Source organism: Leptonychotes weddellii, chromosome 16 (genome assembly GCF_054177405.1).
Source record: "Leptonychotes weddellii isolate Sample4059 chromosome 16, ASM5417740v2, whole genome shotgun sequence".
NCBI lineage: Eukaryota > Metazoa > Chordata > Mammalia > Carnivora > Phocidae > Leptonychotes > Leptonychotes weddellii.
This window is the reverse complement of record NC_138384.1, coordinates 16,792,963-16,810,501: the sequence shown is the minus strand read 5'-3', so window position 1 is coordinate 16,810,501 and position 17,539 is coordinate 16,792,963. Positions and strand designations below refer to the sequence as shown.

The following is a 17,539-nucleotide window of genomic DNA, read 5'->3' as shown; positions in this document are numbered from 1 at the left end:
GTCACTAATCTAAGTAGTTTGGAGCAAAATATGATTTAATGGTTCAGGAAAGAAAACAAGCATCATATGATAACAGAATAGCTCTGCCTGCCACTTGGGATTAGGAAAATGAGCAGCTGCTCTCATTCTTAAACTACAACTTGACCTGCTAAGAGGGCGCCCTCACCTAGAACTGTCTCTCCAACAACTCTCCTCCACATAACATGACCTATGATTACTAGTTAGCTCAATCCCCTTACAGTCAAGTTTCCTCCCTCTAACAGAGAAGCACACTGTATGTAAAGGGTCTTGTAGGACAATGACCCAGCACTTAGAGATTATGCTCAAATACAACAGACAACTGTGAAGGGAAGGCAAATGAAAGTGGACTCCCTCAGGTGACAGTTCATAAGGAACCACTCTGGCTGCAGTGAAGCCTGCCTGCCCCCCCGCCCCCCCCAGCCAGTCCATCAGTACATTTCACCAACTGGATTCAATGCCCCTGAAATTCATCCGCTGTTCTGGTTCCTTAACAGACACCTAATGTTTCTCCTGGTCATGACCTTTTCTTCCCTAGACTTTAAGTGCCCCTAGGATAAAGCCCAAATTCCTTGATGAGGCTCACAAAGCATCTCCCAGTATGAGTTGGACCCTTCCCCAACTCTCTACCTTACCACTTTCCCTTTACACTGTATTTAACATGCTAGCAGCTACCAAATCTAACTCCTTTAGTCTTGCTCTGAGATTTTGGTCCAAGTTGTTTGCTCTGCTTGGAACAATCTTTTCTAACTTATTCAGGCTAACTCCTGAGATTTCTCTCCACTTAAACACCACTTCTTTAGAGGCCATGCCTAGCCTGGGTTAAGTGATTTGGCTCACAGTTCACAGCAGCCTGGGCTTTGGTTTTCAAAGTGCCCATCATACTTCACTGGGATCACCTATTTAGTGTCTGTCATGATAGCAGGATCTTGCCTATCTCACACAATGCTGTCACTAGCACAAAACACAGTGCCTGACACAGAGTAGGTGCTGAGTAATGATTGAAGAATGAACATATGAATGAGTAAGTACAAAAATGAATGAATCAGGAAGTCAGGTTAAAGCCTATATAGATGGTGCACTGACTGGAAGGCAACAGCTTTTCCTGCCTAATTCCTTCTTTGCCTTTCTGATTTTAAATAAATATTGCAAAAATGATTTAAAATATTAAAAATCTTAAGAGTATAAGCTACTTTGTTCTTTTTTTTTTTCCTTCAAAGTAAGCTCTATGCTCAACATGGGGCTTGAACTCACGACCCCGAGACATGCTCTGACTGAGCCGGTCAGGCACTCCAATTATAAGCTACTTTGAATGATGCCCCAGAACTGATACTGTGGAACATTACCCTAAGAGAAGGGCACTGTGACTTAACATCCAGTTGCAAAGGGATCTGTAACATGAGAGCATAATTCTTGGGCATGATAAAGGAAATAAAACCGTGAAGGCCAATTTTAAGTTTAATTGTTTTGCAAAACTCAGGACCTGTTGGGGAAATAAGCAGGAATGCCTTCTACATCAGTCACGTACCAAGAATTAATTAGGACGATGCATCTAATTGTCCCCCAGCCTTCCTTTTGGCAACCCTGACATCTGGAAATGAGCCAGTGTGGCAAATAGGCGGTCAATGTCTGACTAGAAGAGCCAGACCCAAAGAGGAAAGACAACCATACCCCCCATGATCAGAGCCTGGGCAGGAGAGGCAGGGGGACAGTGGGGCTGGGGTGGGGCGGTGGTCTGCAGCCTGAGTTGGACACTGCATGTTCATAGCCGAGGGAGTACCTACAGCATGTACTTAACAGTCCGGTACCACCAGCAGCACTGCTTTCCGACAGATGTGAAAGCATCTTTACCTGCATTTATGTTACCACTGAAAAAGCCAGACTAAAGAAGCAGCTGTTGAGTTTTACAAATCACTTATGATAAAAGTTTTGGTCCCTGGGTTTCAAAGATCCAGAGGCTCTCTGGAGAAGGTTTCGTTTTCCTGTGATTTGTTTGTTTATTTTAACAGTGCCTACACTGATTCAGCGACATGGTCACAGATTCCTGCCCTCTCATTGAGAGCAAAAACATAAACAGGACAAAGGAAAGAAATGCTTCTCCCTCAGCTCCACAAGCTGACATGGTAGTAAACCTCTAGGCAGCTACTACAGGATGAGAGCACACCCAGCACTGGCCAAAGACACCAATTCCCTGTCCCCCTGCCCTAGTCCGAACAGTGTCCGCACTGGAGGGCACTAATGAAAGACCTAATGACCTGTCCAATGAGGCATAACTACCCAAAGTACAAAAGGGTGAGCTAAATTGGGTCATAAAGAAAAAATTTAACACCCACAGAAGTATCTAGATTGCCATTAGGTCTAAAAGTTAGCTTCAGCTGATGATTACAGTAGGAAAAAGTACTTATTTGCCCACTATATTAATTCTTTATTGCTTTTGAAAATCTGGCAATAACAAGATTATTTTTTTTCTAAGACTGCTTTAACAACCAGTTCCACACTGACATCCCTCTGAAAATTCCATCCTCGGACCTACTCTCTACCACAGCAACGTTAGCTAACCCTTCAATTTCACTATAACCTTCATGCAAACATTCTTAACTTCCAATTTCCAGACTCAACAACTTGTTCCAGCTCTAGCTCTACTAAATGTCTGTATCTACTAGAAATCCCCACCTGAGTGACCTACCAGCTGCTCCCATCCCAAATTCGTCTTTCCTCTCAAACGTGAACTTCCTCTGTGCACCCCCCAACCCTTTTAATGGCACACTATGCAGTCACCAGAGTCCTCTTCTCATTTATTCCCCAATATTTATAAGCGCCACAATGAGTCAGGCATTATGCCAGGAATTGGGGCACAGAGCAGTGATCCAGACAGGCTAGGTCCCTGGAGTTTAGTTTCCATTTCCTCCTACACCCATAGCTGAATACCAAGGACTGATTTGACACAGGAACACAATGAGTGTTCAGAGATCTTTCACTGTGGCAGGCACGTGAACAAAGACTCTGCCTTTACTTTTAAATCACTGAGGTAAAGCACATTTGGCCATGATGCATGTGAAACAGCCAACCCTAGAGAGAAGAGTATTACATACTTTGGTTTTGGACTAGGGCCCAAGAAAGAAGAGGGCGAGTTTTTAATGATGATAAACATTTTTCAACGTGCTCACCTAATTTATTGACGTTTTCTAAGTGTTTCCACCTTCTACATGGATAAAAGTACTCTTCTGGGAAAACTGGTATTTCTATGGCAGTAAGAGACACTCTAGAGAGTCACCCATCTACCTTCCTTCTGGATTTCAGGTATAGGGTATCCTTTTTTTTTAAAGATTTTACTTTTAAGTAATCTCCATACCCAACATGGGGCTCGAACTCACTGAGATCAAGAATTGTACGCTTCACCAACTGAGCCAGCCAGGTGCCCCTTGGATAGAGGACATTCGTAGGGCACCCTGGAACATAGCAACTCTGACTGGCATTCTCTACTCTGTGTTACGTGGCATCTGGTGACCAAAAAGACTAAGTATTAAGTAGTTCACTGGTGACTGGAAATGCCCAATGCCCTTCACAAGCATCTCCTTCTTATATGCAGCAAACTGCTTACCAGCGAGGCCATGAGCACACTCAGCTGTGGTTTCATTTAACGATCTTTTGGCTGTTGAATGTGGATCTAAAATAATCTAATCTCAGGTCTTTGCCACACCATGTTCTTTATTCTTTTTTTTGGGGGGGGGCGGTTAATGTGTAATGAAGGAAGCTGGTTATAAAATACAGGATGTATATGGGACATGTACTCCTGAAAAGAGACATTCATTTTATATTTTAGGATTTTCTGATTATTGTTTAAGTGATACCAATGTCTTGTCTTGCTACTGAGACCCTAAGCTCTTTAGGGACCAAGACTGGGTTTTATATGGTATTAAGGAGATAGTAAGTCCCCAAAATTTCACACTTCACATTATTTTGGTAACATTCCCATAACACTTTAGAAATTACTTAAAGACATTTAAATGTTTTTTGAATAACAATCTTAGTATATCAGGGCTATAAAGCATTAAAGGAAAGAGAAAAAAGATCATTTTTAAAAACCACCATGACCAGAAGCAAGCCCAGGCCTGGAGGAACCAAAACAGCCATTTAAGCACAATCATTTAATTTTGAAAATAACATCGGATAAGGAATACTATGTTCATTTTCTCCACTGCTCTAAAATACAAGCCACTGGCACAGGAATATCAATGTAAAAGGCTGAAAAGTAACAGGAAATATGACTGATGTCCCCACCACTCCCTTCTCCCTGACAATTAGAGGATGCCTGACAAGACAAACATTCTATTTCACATGATCCCAGAGCCACTCCAAGAGAGGCCCCCCAGAGATGATAACCATTTCCCAGCAGTAACCAACATCAGGTTGCGGAAAACATTAACCACATGGAACATCCTCTAATATGCTTTGGAATACCGTGCTACAAAAGCATCCATCAAAACACACCAAAGAGACCCTAAGGGTCAAGATTATCTGTCAACAAGCACCAAAAATCCCCAAAAAACAAACAAACAAACAAAACAACAGTCTTAGGGGCACATGGCTGGCTCAGATGGAAGAGCATGCAACTTAATCTCAGGGTTTTAAATTTGAGCCCCACAATGGGTGTAAAGATTACTTTAAAAAAATCTTAAAAAGAAATAACAGTCTTCAAAAGCTGCATATGCTGTGTACAGTGTACCCTTCAATTATACACATGTAAATTCATTATCTAGGTAGCCACATTACTGTCTGGTTCCAACTCCTGGGATAGGAAACAACTTCTGTCAGCCCTCTCCCTCAGCACTTTAATACAGTCATAGCGTGAGAAGAGGTGAAGGTCTGCAGAGAGAAAATAAGCTCCAAATCATCTTTTACGCTAGCAAGAAACTCTTAGGAGGGTTTGTATTTTAAAATATATACTCATGGCGGGGTGCCTGGGTGGCTCAGTCGTTAAGCGTCTGCCTTCGGCTCAGGTCATGATCCCAGGGTCCTGGGATTGAGCCCCGCATGAGGCTCCCTGCTCAGCGGGAAGCCTGCTTCTCCCTCTCCCACTCCGCCTGCTTGTGTTCCCTCTCTCACTGTGTCTCTCTCTGTCAGATAAATAAATCTTTAAAAAAAAAAAAAAGAAAAGAAATATTACTCCATTTCTCATTTCTTTTGTCTCAGCTTAAAGAGATAATACTTCAGTGAGCTCATTCCTGACCTAATGGCTAATTCAGTCTTAGTGGAGGAAGTCTTACTGCTTTAATGTTTTTCTCAATATCTCTTCCCATTCTGACTTCATGAGCCCAAGCCTATTTCAATAATCTTTCAATCCCCACTTTTTTTTTTTTAAAGATTTATTTATTTATTTGACAGAGAGAGACACAGCGAGAGCAGGAACACAAGCAGGGGGGAGTGCGAGAGGGAGAAGCAGGCTCTCTGCTGAGCAGGGAGCCTGATGTGGGACTTGATCCCAAGACCCTGGGATCATGACCTGAGCTGAAGGCAGACGCTTAACGACTGAGCCACCCAGGCGCCCCTCAATCCCCACTTTTTAAAACACCTGACATTTAAATTTTTCAAATTTGGGTATCTGGACTCTCTTAGAATATAAAGCTGCTACCTTTTAAGAAAAATAATGTCCCATTACTATACTGTATACGAATTCTCAAAAATAGCATAGTCTGCAATTTTTTCCTAGATGTTGTCCAATTCCAACAATGAATTTATCCTGGAATTGGACCTCCTAAAATAAATATGCTTGAGTGACTTGTCAGACATCAGAAAGGCTCCTCTCCTACTTCTAAGTTAGTGGTCTGTGACTGATTCTTGTGTTTTCTGAACACCGTTTGTGTTACAAATGTCAGATGGCACTAGAAAATCAGTTCAGTGAAAGTAGATCCTGTTAGCATTACTGGTTTATCTGGTATGTTGGCCTGTTAAATACCGTTGATTACTTTACTACAGGTCAGATTTGATAACTGCCCTCAGCTGCCCTAGAAAACGGAGTGGATATTAAGTAATTATTTGTCAAAAGTTTCACTGCTATAGCAACGAAGAAACACTCTGAAGAGTCTGTAAGTCCATCCTTCTCTTTTAAAAGCAAGTGTCTTTCTGATTATAGGAGCTCAAAAATTGCACACCAATTAATGGGGCACACTCATCACATTTATGCAGTATCTTCTTTAACTGCTCATTCAAGAAAGTATTTTCACTTATATTTAAAGCAGCCTCCCACACCATGTCCAGCTCCCAAGACAGACAGTAATTGCTCCCTTCCATCTCACCCTGATTTTGGCCTACTGGTCTGTCTTCTATCTGGGCCAGCGCTAAAGTAATGAGGGTTTTTATAAAGAATACAATGATTTGGGGCGCCTGGGTGGCTCAGTTGGTTAAGCCACTGCCTTCGGCTCAGGTCATGATCCTGGAGTCCCGGGATTGAGTCCTGGATCGAGTCCTGCATCAGGCTCTCTGCTCAGCAGGGAGTCTGCTTCTCCCTCTGACCCTCCCCACTCTCATGCTCTCTCTCATTCTCTCTCTCAAATAAATAAATAAAAATCTATTAAAAAAAAAGAATACAATGATTTTCATAAAGCTTTCTGACAGCATTTGATTACCATTGCCAATTTCCCCCATAGATTACAAACCCTTCTGATAATACTCCATTATATCTCTTGAGGTATTTATACAAAATATTTCCATAGATAGAGAAAAATCAATAAAATGCACAGCCACAACATCATAGATATCGTATGGCACTGATTTATGAACCGAAGATGAAATTTTGTTTCTTAAATTAATCTGACCTATTAATATCACCATACTTTTTCATTTTCTGAAAAAGATTATTTATTTGAGAGAAAGAGAGAGACTCCTGGAGAGAGAGAGCAGGAGCAGGATGAGGGGCAGAGGGGGCACAGGGACTCCGGGATCATGACCTGAGCCGAAGGCAGATGCTTAACCGACTGAGCCACCAAGGCGCCCCGAACACCACCACACTTGAAATGTATCTTATCGGGGCACCTGGGTGGCTCAGTCGGTTAAGCGTCTGCCTTCAGCTCAGGTCATGATCTCAGGGTCCTGGGAATTGAGTTCCGCATCAGGCTCCCTGCTCAGCGGGGAGGCTGCTTCTCCCCTGCCTGCTGCGCACGCTCTCTCTCTCTCTGACAAATAAAATCTTAAATAAATAAATAAATGTATCTTATCACTCTGAGGGGGAAAGAAAACCTGCTGCAAAATCATATATACATTGAAAATTAGTTTTATCAAGCTAGTAAGAAATTGATTTTATTGATTAGAATCAGAGACCATCTTTTAAAAATCACACACTTCTTTTTACATTACAAATCTTTGTCTTTTTTTTGTGGGGGAGGGAGCTGTCATTGCTAATCCTACTACTAGCGGATTCTAGTAATACTATAGCAATCATATATCCGAATTTTTCCAGCAAATAAAAATAAATGATCAGACCCAGACCAATCATTCCATAGGAAAAGTGGGGCAACCAGGTGGTAAGAGAAAGCCTAACAACAGAATTTTTATCCATAAAATGGGGAGCCCACCAACAGAACTGTCTGCTGAAAATTTTCACCTTAGTCCAGTCTCTAAATTCCTAGTTCAAAACCAGTACTTTTTCACATTTTCTGTAAAATGGATGGCCTTAATTGAAACTTTTGTTCCCTGGTGTACACAGCTTTCCAGAAGAAAAGGAGTTTCCTTATGAAGAATCAATCTAGCTTCCCCAACACTTAAAGACAACCATCTTCTCCATATCTCAATAACATGTCTTAAGTGTCTCTTCTAATTTAAATAGGTGTTCCCTTCAAGTGAAGGGTCATACACCAACGGCTCTTCCTTCTGAGACCTTTGTGCCCCAGAGTTTACAAAAGTCTTCTGGGGGGTGCCCCAACTCGGTTCTGGATATTCAAAAGGGCACCCACTTTCTTCTATAAGATGGTTTATAACCTTTCTTGCTGTCTAGCCAACAAAGCTTTAAACTTTTCTCTTCTTGTCCCGTTCTTCAGATTCAGCTGCAGTTTGGGAGGTAAACTCTTCACACAACCATTCACAAGTCCTGATCTCCCCGCCCCCATTTCCTTCCTCCCCATTCATGTGATAACGTCTTGATGGGAACACCTTACCTCACCTTTTGTCTCCGATAGTCCGTCTGCTTCCTTCCTGAGCTTCAAAGCTAGGCCAGGGCCGTTGAGACGTGGCCAGTGGGCATTCGGTGACTGGCAGAGCCACCCACACTTTCTGGAGAGTCGTCCCTTCTCCCATCTGCCACCTGAACCCTCTTTCCTTAAATAAAGATTTACCCCCTAAAAGTCCCATCTCCCCCTGAAAGACGATGGACCAGCGCCCTTTGTCTGAGGCTTCCACACCTCACATCCTTGTCCACAAAGCGTCAGTCCACACAGGTACGGTCTGCTCCGGGCAGGGCAGGGGAGCGTAGGTTTCCTCGTCCCGTAAAGGGATGGGTTATGGCCGAGGTCCTTCCAGGAGCTCAAATCCTACAATTATACGACCATATCTGTAGGTCCTATTTCCGAGGTTGGGAAGACTAACTCCGGGGCGACCCCCGAACTCGACGACGACGCTGGCAGTTAGAACGGCCCCCTCCAGCCTAGGCTCTGAGTAGCCCCGCCTCCGACCTCGGGCGCCGGGCCGCCGAGGAGGCCCGGTAGACGCCCGCTGGCTGCCTCGCCCTGCCCTCCTTCATCCTCACCGGCCGCCGCGGGCCCGCCTCTCACCTGGCATGCTGGCATCGCCCGTCCCGCGCTGCCCTGGAGACCATGGGTCTGGACCGGTCTCAGCCGCCACCCGCCCGCCAAGAGGGGGGCTGGCGGGGACGCACGGGCCCCGGAATCTAAAGCGCAAGCACCGGGAACGCGCCGCCTGGTTTCTAAGGAACCGGGAGCTCTGGAAAGGGAGGGGCGGGACGGCTGGAGGTCTGCGCATGCTCCCTGACGGGGGTGGACCTGCGCGGGGAGGGGCCGTGATCGGAGATTGCGCATGCTCGCACCTTGGGGGCGGAGATTAAGTAGGTTGGCGGAGGGCTTGGTCATTTATTTCCGGCGGTGGAGGCGGCTGGGCCCGCGTATAACAGCCTCTGCTTCTTTCGGGTCCTCCCGCCCGGCAGCGGTAGTGAGGAGGTACTGGGAACTGTGGTGGGCCTTGGTCTGGAATTAAGGAAGGTCTGGTGTTGGACACAACGACCTGTTGTTGCAGAACGGTAGTTCTCTTGAACTCGCTGGGCTTCTTGGCCTCCTGACTCCTACAATAATGACTCTTTTCTGTTCTCTGGTGCCTGTCTGGGCTTCTCTTCCTCTGCATGTTCTTGGTTGTTCCTTAGATGTTAGTGCTCCTACTGTGACCTCAGTCTCCCAGATCTCTTTACTGGAGTCTGTGTCCCCACAAGTAAATACCATTTTGTAACAAGACTACTCTGGTTCACCATTACTCTGTCCTCCAGAGTAATGAAACCTGTAACCTATAAGCTTTAGTGTAAAGCAGGCTATGTTGGAAATGTAGGATTAGGGGTTATTTCTGCATGGGGAGCCCCTCCCCTGCTTTTCTGACTCCTGTGAGAGTCTGGAGCCCCACTCAGCTGGTATTAGAAAGGTGTCCCAGGGCGCCTGGGTGGCTCAGTTGGTTAAGCAACTGCCTTCGGCTCAGGTCATGATCCTGGAGTCCCGGGATCGGGTCCCGCATCGGGCTCCCTGCTCGGCAGGGAGTCTGCTTCTCCCTCTGGCCCTCCCCCTTCTCATGTGCTCTCTCTCATTCTCTCTCTCTCAAATAAATAAATAAATAAAAAATCTTAAAAAAAAAAAGAAAGGTGTCCCAGCCATCGTTCCAGAGCAACCTCTGATGCAGAACATGTCAGTTGAGCTGAGGCAGCTGTTCTTGCTGAGAACTGGTGACCAGCGGGGTATCCCTGCTTTGGAAGGTGACAGGACTTCCTGCCACTGCTGCCACCTTCTGAGCATGGAAGGCTCCAAGAGTGATGAGAAATGGTAATCTCTAACCTCCCTCTTCTGATGGGGTTTTATCCCCCTTAATCTTTCCCCCTGGATTCTGAACAGCCACGCAGAATCAAAGTGTGCTTGTGTCTGATGTTTCTTACTGTCTCAAGATTCACTCTAGAACAGGGTTTTTCAACAGTGGCACTGTTGACATTTTGAGCCTGATAATTCTTTGTTGTGGGGTGCTGTCTATGCATTGTAGGATGTTTATAACATCCGTGGCCTCTACCCAATAGATGCCAGCAGCACTCCAACCCAAGTTGTGACTACCAAAAATATCTCCAGTCACTGGCAAATGTTCCCTGGGGGGCAAAATCACTCCCTGTAGAAACCACTAGTCTAGAGAGAAATTAAATCTACTCTGGGTTTATTTATGGAACCAGGACTTTTGTGCTTAATCTCACATTCCATTCTTCCCTCCAGTTTTCCCTAGGAGAGTTCTGTCAAGGAATAGTCCTATAACCGAGTGAAGCACACAGGTACTATATCCCTCTATGTCAAGCCTCCCCTACACATGCTATAATCCTCTACCTCCATGGGGTAGAAATTAATCACGTTTTTAAGGGTGGTGAAACTGAAGCTGAGAAAGGTTAATTTTCCAGTTACCCAAGTTAGTAAACAGCCAGAACCAGGATTTTGAGCAAGAGTACTTTCTCCTCAGAGTGACAGGAAGCTAACCTCAATAAGCCTCAGAAGCCCTCTGACCAGTGTTTGGGACGAGTGTATTTGGGCTACATTAAAATCTTATTTTGAGGACAGGAGGACCTGTGGCCATCTTTTTGAAGGTGAATTTTCTTCTTCTTTGTCTCAGATGAAAGCTGTTTCGGGGGAGAGAATTGAAGCCCAAGTGCCTATCCTCTTTGGGGTCTCACCTGAAGTCTTGAGGGTCCCTGAGGGGTAGCAGGGGCCTGGGAACTTGAGAGGTGAGCTGAGTAAGGGCCAAACCCTTAGGACAAAGTGAGCCACACAAGGGGCGCCAACACCAGTTAAGACTCAAAACAGAGACCAGACACTCGTGACTACTCATGGATGTGTATTTTAATAAAAATAATTCTGTCAAAATACAACAGGAGTTTTTTCATCTCTCAAGTACAATTTAATAGGGTGTTTTGTGTTAGAATTCTCTCTAAACCCTCCCACGCCCACAAGTTTCATGCTAATGCCAAGTATCAACTTGCGAGGACAAAGGCAGAACCAGTGTGCACAATGTGGAGGACATCTGTTTCAGCTGTAGTTACTAATGGAGGAAAACCCTATGCAAAGAGGTGGCACCTGAGGCACCCAGAGTCCATGAACCAGCCACAGGTCCGGTGCACGGGACCAGCGGTCAAGTAGGGCTCTGCTGCCTGGCTGCCACACAGCATGCATACCTGAGTTGTGAGCAACCAAAGGAACTTTCAGCTCTCACAGTTCTCTGCCTCATCTTCTTTGTGCTTGCTTAAGGGGTAGGAAGGCGCTGGGTGGCTGGGCAGTCCCCCCTTCTCAATGTCTTGGTGTCCCTGTTCTGGCGGCCTACCCCCAGCCACAGATTCATGTGGGTGAGGATCAGAGGTTCTGGCTTTCTTTGCATGGTCTGCCAGCGTCCACTCTGGAAGGAGTGACCGTTTGGTGGCACAAGGGGGAAAGGTAAATAGGGAAGGCTGCTCCCCAGGGCTGGACAACCCAACAGAGCCAGGTCTTCTTCCTGTCCCCTCAGGTCAGGTCCAGCCCTTCACTGGGGCTCCTCCCAAGTGCATTCCCCACCGTTGGCTCCTGAAAGCAGGCTGGTAGGACTGGGTGTGCATAAGGGGCTCCTCTGGCTGGCAGGCAGCCCTGGACTATCAGCAAGATAGTGGACTCAAGCAGCTTGGTTTTGGTCCTCTCCACGGCTTGTGGGGCAAAGGCTTATGTCCCAAAGGCAAGCTGTCCAATTGGGACAGAGAGCCCCTCTGGAGAGGAACAGAGTAAACAACTTGGACTCAGCTGAAACAGTGAGATAAGGCACAGAAAATGGGGAGGTGGCCACGGGTACTGAGCGCGAGCCAGGAGGACACCCAACCCCAAGCAGCACACAGCTGTCCCAGGCCCTCTCGGGCCCTCTCTTAGACACTCCACAACTCAAGCCCAGGCACCCATCCCCATCCCTGACACACCCCTGAAGGTACCAGCTGCTCAGACACTGCTGGGGGCCTCACCAGCCTAAGCCCTCACTCGATATTTAGCTTCAGGACTAAACAGTGTTGCACAACCCACAGGGATGAGGTTAGTCCCAGCTCTGCCACTAATTTGCTGTGTGACTTTGGCTAAGTCATTTAATCTCCCAGGCCTGTTTCCTTATCTGAAGAGGAGAGGATTGGTGGAATAGATGTTCTCTGAACCCCATTCCAGCTGCAAAAGCCTCCGGTTTTAATTCCCAATCCTGCTCAGCTCTGGCCATTTTAACAGCTTGATGTATCCAACCTCTGGGTTTGGGAGCTAGACATCCCCAGCCTTGTATAGGATGAGTTTCCTTTACAGACATGACAACACCACCCCAACAGGCCATGGTCTGTGGGGTACCAGCTGGGGCCCTGGTGGGGACCAAGCAAAAGCAGCAGCCTGTAGGATCATGTCCCAAGGGAGAACTCTGGGAGAGCACAGGGCCAAGGCTCTGACCCCATCACCAGCAGCTGGTCCAACTCAATCACTTCTGTCCAGCTGTGGGCCTGGCAGGCAATGAACATCTCAGGCCGTACCACCATCCCTGTGTCCGCTGCCCGAGAGCAGGAGCTTACCCAGCCCTTGCCCAGACAGGGACTGGAAGTTCAATTTCTGGCCTTGCCCCTTTGCAAGGGCTGCCTGTGCGCTCCCTCTCACTGTGAAGCAGGTAGGGAAATCCCAGCCCCTCCTGGTGCTCCTCTGGGTAGGCCTCCTCCTTCTTCTTCCTGGGCAGTCAGTCCTCTCCATGGATGGCCTGCCCAAGTCCTAGCAGTCAACTCAGCCCTTCCTCTCTTGATTCCCTGATGGCAGTACCGGGACTGTTTGCCCCACCAGCTGTGAGGATCCATCTGAAACAGCTGGTGGGACATTTGCAGAGCCCATGAGGTCCCTTCCTCTGGCCAGCAAATACTCATAATAGTCTTTTCTAAGAGTGTCTGGGGCCAAGCTGCAGGGAGCTGCCTGGCACAGCTGCAGTGAAGCCTGGCCTAGTAGGTCAAGAGTTCCATCCACTCCAGGAACTGGCGGGCCCAAGAATCTGCCTCCACAAAGTCCTAGCTTCTCAACAGAAAGCATTGATTCCATCAGAGCTGTGCAGAGACGGTGAAGATCCAGGCAGAAAGAAGGCAGCCCCTGTACTCAAGGGCTTCTGTCCTGGAATGGAGAGACATCCTCCCCGCTGCCTGACACACAGCAGCTCTTGGGTCAAAGGCAGGTAGTTTCCAGGCAATCAATTTAGAGTAAATGAATTATTTGGCCATCTTAACGACAAGGGAAAATAGGATGTTGAAAGGGGGAGAAAGGAAGGGGCAAGGCAGGCAGTGAGAGGCAGGATAGAATGGTAGATAGTGTGCTGGCCAAGGACTCCCTACTCCCCTGCTTTGCTGTATAGCCCTGGGCCAACTCATCCCTTCTCTGAAGCCTCAGCCCCGTAGTTCTCTGCTCAGCCCAGCTCTCAGGGGCCTAGGGACCCACACCTTTCAGATGCCACAAACCAACTTAGCCTGACCTGCCCACTAAGTGGTCCCCAATGCCTACTGGGCTTCCCTAGGCTGCAGCTGGGCCTGTGGCTCGACAAAGGGGAAGCCTGAAATAAACTTATCACTTGGCTGAGGTGACAGAGATGATTCTTTTTTAATGAGTTGGACTCAAATAGAAACATATGGTGTCTGGACAGCCTCACCCAAGAGGTGCTGGACCACTAACACTACGATAAATACTGTGTCTTTTTTTAATATATATATTTATATATATATATAATCTCATTTTTTTTACTTATGAAAATAATAAGCTATCACCAACTTGGATAGGCTTCATCACTAAATTAGCAGAACCCAGCTCAGCACAAGCTCTCCAGAGATAAATACTGGTGGCTCAGTCAGGAGGAAAAAAAAAAAAAAAAGATTAAAAAACCCAACCCCTCCTCAAAACAAAACCCCCCTTTCAAAGTAGAAGGCGCTACATGAGAGTAACCAGCCAATACTGTGTCAGAGGCCGCTGCATGTGAAGGGGAGAGAGAGTCTGAGGGCAGGGTAGGGGGAGGAAGGAAAAGAAGAAGGAAGAAAGGAAGGGAGGGATGGAGGGAGGGAAAGGAAAGGAAGAAAAGGAAAACAGGAAAGGGAGTGGGGGAGGCCAGGCAGGAGGAATGGACTCTGCCCATGGCTTCCAGGTCCCTGCGCCAGATGCCTATGGAGGGCAGGGCTGCTCCAGCCCTGGGGCTGAGGGAGGGCCAGGCGGGGCCAGCCAGCGTGGTCAGCTAGTGCAAGTAGTCGTCGACTCTGGCAAAGGAGCAAGATCCCAGGCCAGCTCGGGCCATGAGCCGTAGACATTCAGATGCCTGACCCAGGGCGAGCATCAGAGGGGGCTGCTTTGGCAGGTTCTGAGACTCTGTGGAGGAGAGACAAGGCCAGGTCATTGCTTTGCCCAGAAGCTGGGCTCAGGTCAAAGTTCCCTTAGGAGCAGAAAGTGGGGGCAGTGGACAGAATCTCTTGGAACACAGTGTTCATGTATCTCTGTGTATGTCCCAGCCACCAGTCTATGGCCCCACAGCCATTCCAGGAATCTGAGGACCTTAGGTCTCTTCAGAGCCATGGGCTGGCCAGGCCCACAGTCATAGGCCAGGGTCTATCATGATCTAGCCAGCCAACTCAGTTGGGCAGAGCGAGGTCAGGATTTAGTTTCAGCCATGGAAGCCCAAGTCCTGTGGGCCACCAGAGTGCCCAGGCAGAGCTCACTGCCCTGCTTTGGACAAACATCAGCAATTCCTAGGGAGAGAGGGGAGGGGCCACCCCAGGCACTCATGGACCAGCTTCTGTTTTTGTTAGATCCACTTACCTAAAATGGCGCTGTTGAGGGCAGCACACACTGGTTCCCTCTGGATGGGGTCAAGCTGCTGGCCAACTGGGCAGCTCCAGGGGTCTGAGTATGCCAGCAGGCTAAAGGCATCCTAAGGGAGAGGGCATTCTTGAGAAGACTGTGGTACATACCACACACATATATACCTCCATGGCTCCAGGGGGCATACAGGGCCCTGCATGGTGCCCAATGAGGGCACTGCAAACCCTGAGCATAGGGTCACAAAGGACTCTGCCCTCCCCAGAGCTTAGAGAGCGTTGCATATATCCTGGGAGTCCTGTTTCCCATTGTGGACTTGACTAGAGTCCACTCTGTCCTGTTGCTGCTGCCCCCAAGGCCCTCCCAGAGTCAATGTGCCCCCACCCCCACACCAAATGGGAGCCTGCTCTGTATGAGCTCCTGGCTTGTTCTATACCTGCAGCATCTCCGTGTGGGCCAAATTCTTGCCGTACTCTCGGCCCAGCTGCTCACTCAGTGCCTGCAACTCTCGACCAAACAGGATAATCCTTTCTGTAGCAGCCTGGTTGCCCCCACAGAGCTGCCGCCGAGGATGCCCATCATCTGTGCCCAGAGCCCAGCAGAGAACAAATCATGAGGGGTAAGGAGAGAAGGGGAGGACTGGGGTGAACACCCCAAAAAGGAGATGGCAAGAAGGACTTTAGGGGCACTGCCAGAGGCAAATTAGGTGGACCATCCATAGCTGAGGTGCTTTTAGTCCACCTAGCACATGATCTAGGAGTCTGGACTCAACTTTCCCTCTTCCCACCCTGTACAGTGCTTGTAAGAATGCCCATTCTCACCAACTCTCTCTAGCCTCAGACGCAAGGGCCCTGGTCTCGGCAGCAGGCCAGGGGTCTTCTCACTTCCAAGCACCCGTTCCTGACTAAGGCGGCAGTGGACCAGGTCCATTTAGAGCTTCTCAGGCTGACAAAGTCTGCCCATGCCAACCCCCTCCCAGGGGGCAGAAGGCATCTGGACTGAGCCATTACCACCCATGTAACACCATGCTGGGCCATGGTCCTTACCCATGCTGGACTCATCTGTCTGTAGATCCTCGTGCTTGTAGGCGCCATTGACGATGCGTGTGGATACACTCTCCAGCACACCATTGGGGTAATGCTCTGCTTCCATCTCCATCTCACTGTCACTGTGGAGAAGGGTTGAGGTGGGATTGATGTGTTTGGGAGCAGCCTGGTTGGGCCTCCATTCAGGCTTTAGCCACAGGTTGCTGTGGGTAAATCAAGAGGTCCTAGGAGCATGAAAGGCCTCCCAGGCTCCAACACTTGGCCCCTACTCTGACATCAGCTATCCCCAGGGGCCTATCGCCTGATTCTCACTCTTGTCCCAATGCTGCCTCTGTGGCCCTCCCCTTCCTGGCCTTTGTCTGAGTTGGCATACCTCTTCCACCCATTCCTCCCCCACCCCCAGTGACCAGGGACCCCTGAGAAGTATCTCTAGGCACCAAACTCAGGTCAAACCCTGAGGTATGCCTGGGGGCAGCTGAAAGCCACCTGTAGTCTACAGCCTAAAACCTCTGCTGCCCAATCTGTCTGACCTCAAGCCACACCCAGTAAGTTTCTTCGGTGTAGACCCTAGGGGTTCTGCCAGGCCTGGTGGTATCAGTGCTTCTTGAGAAAATCAGGGCTGAGCAAAGTGGCAGCTGGATCACCGGTAGGGCCAGAAGCTGGAGCCAATACCTGGCCTGGCAGGTCAGCAGCAACTACTCCAGGTACAGACCTGGGGTGGAGGTGGGGGGTTAAGGGCAGGGGGTGGCACTCAAAGGACAGGCTGCAGTGAGCCCAGCTGGCGCAGAGTGGAGAGGAGGAGGAAGAAGCAGAGCAGGACAGGCACCTGGTCTCCTGGTTACTGGTGCTGCTGTGGGGCTGGGACTTGGTGGAATCTGTTGAGTTGGACTCGGAGTAATTGACGGAGGATGGGGATGAGGAGGACGAGGAGGACGAGGAGGAGGAGGAGGAGCTGGGTGCAGGGTATTTACTGTGGTTCTGTTTGCTCTTCGTGGATGCGACGCCGTTGCTGCAGCTGGGACTATCTGCTCCTGGAAACCAGGGAATAGTCAGAAGAAGAGGGGCAGTGTGCCACAATGGGGCCCCAGGAATGACCACAGTGGTCCCATTTCCCTTCCCCCAAATCCAGCAGCGAGCCCTGAGCCCAGCCCAGGGAAGAGCATGTGGGTGGCCTTTCTTCTCCACACCAGTTCTCCCCCGAGCCCTCTGGAGAGTGGCTGACCTGTGTTGTGCATGTGGGAACTAGGGCCGTGTCGGGGGCTGAGGCTGGGGGAGCCAGGGTAGCTGTCCTGGGACTTGGGGCTTCGGGAGCTCAAGCTGCGGACCTCACTGTCGGTCCCATTCACCATCTCCACAAATTGTCGGCACCTGCAGAGGGAGCAGAGCGGCAATGCTCTGGGCTTGGTCTGGGCTGTATGTTCCCACCACCAG

General features: G+C 48.6%; 2 protein-coding genes and 1 long non-coding RNA gene across 8 annotated transcripts in view; 1 reads left to right on the top strand and 2 right to left on the bottom strand.

The window, feature by feature from the left end:
- Nucleotides 1–9,003, bottom strand: part of GFOD2 (Gfo/Idh/MocA-like oxidoreductase domain containing 2) — a 39,088-nt gene extending 30,085 nt beyond the window's left edge. Inside the window, exon 1 of one of the 5 annotated variants that reach the window (XM_081806445.1) lies at nt 8,781–9,003. In XM_081806445.1, coding sequence (XP_081662571.1) covers nt 8,781–8,988 — 208 coding nt within the window. In that variant the 5' untranslated portion in view covers nt 8,989–9,003. Of the gene's footprint in view, nt 1–8,173; nt 8,708–8,780 lie in introns of those variants that run through there. The other 4 variants (XM_081806442.1, XM_081806443.1, XM_081806446.1 and 1 more) reach the window with 4 other exon arrangements.
- Nucleotides 9,004–9,177: 174 nt separating this feature from the next.
- LOC145717536 (uncharacterized) lies at nt 9,178–10,997 on the top strand. The gene is made up of 3 exons (XR_014140826.1): nt 9,178–9,651; nt 9,866–10,531; nt 10,864–10,997. It is a non-coding gene; the product is annotated as an uncharacterized LOC145717536 (long non-coding RNA).
- A 75-nt stretch (nt 10,998–11,072) lies between these two features.
- Nucleotides 11,073–17,539, bottom strand: part of RANBP10 (RAN binding protein 10) — a 58,034-nt gene continuing 51,567 nt past the window's right edge. The window contains exons 9-14 of one of the 2 annotated variants that reach the window (XM_081806440.1): nt 17,331–17,476; nt 16,935–17,139; nt 16,109–16,230; nt 15,499–15,644; nt 15,063–15,174; nt 11,073–14,615 (exon numbers count right to left, since the gene is read on the bottom strand). In XM_081806440.1, coding sequence (XP_081662566.1) covers nt 14,485–14,615; nt 15,063–15,174; nt 15,499–15,644; nt 16,109–16,230; nt 16,935–17,139; nt 17,331–17,476 — 862 coding nt within the window. In that variant the 3' untranslated portion in view covers nt 11,073–14,484. The remainder of the gene's footprint in view (nt 14,616–15,062; nt 15,175–15,498; nt 15,645–16,108; nt 16,231–16,934; nt 17,140–17,330; nt 17,477–17,539) is intronic. The other variant, XM_081806441.1, reaches the window with a different exon arrangement.